Source organism: Bison bison, unplaced genomic scaffold (assembly GCF_000754665.1).
Source record: "Bison bison bison isolate TAMUID 2011002044 unplaced genomic scaffold, Bison_UMD1.0 scf7180017864503, whole genome shotgun sequence".
Classification (NCBI taxonomy): Eukaryota; Metazoa; Chordata; class Mammalia; order Artiodactyla; family Bovidae; genus Bison; species Bison bison.
In genome coordinates this window covers 3,678,559-3,678,862 of record NW_011495061.1, presented here as the reverse complement: position 1 = coordinate 3,678,862, position 304 = coordinate 3,678,559, and the positions used below count along the sequence as shown (strand labels likewise).

The 304-nt window shown below is 72.0% G+C and overlaps 1 protein-coding gene across 1 annotated transcript in view; it reads right to left on the bottom strand.

Moving 5' to 3' along the window:
* The window catches only part of RBMXL2 (RNA binding motif protein, X-linked-like 2), a 1,227-nt gene that overhangs the window by 469 nt on the left and 454 nt on the right, over positions 1 to 304 (bottom strand). Inside the window, 2 exon segments of the mRNA XM_010829361.1 lie at positions 18 to 290; positions 292 to 301. Coding sequence (XP_010827663.1) covers positions 18 to 290; positions 292 to 301 — 283 coding nt within the window.

Sequence of the window (304 nt, the reverse complement as noted above, 5' to 3'; positions counted from 1 at the left end):
CCCCGCTGGGGTGATCCGCGTAGTCGGGTCCGCGCCCCCCGTAGCCGTCTCGGTCGCCGTAGCCTCTCGATGGACACTCATCCCGGGCGCTGGAGTGGCCGTAGTCGCGGTAGGTATACTCTCTGGGCGAGGGGGCAAAATCCCGGGCGTCGCGGGCGCTCGAGTAGTCGCGGCTGGAGTAGCCGTCTCGGGGAGAGTAGCCCCCCTCCCGGGAACCCAGGTAGGGATCCCGGCGCGGGGGCGGCGGATCTCGGCGCGGCGGGCCCTCATAGCCGTCTCGACCTCGCGCCGGGATCCCTACCTG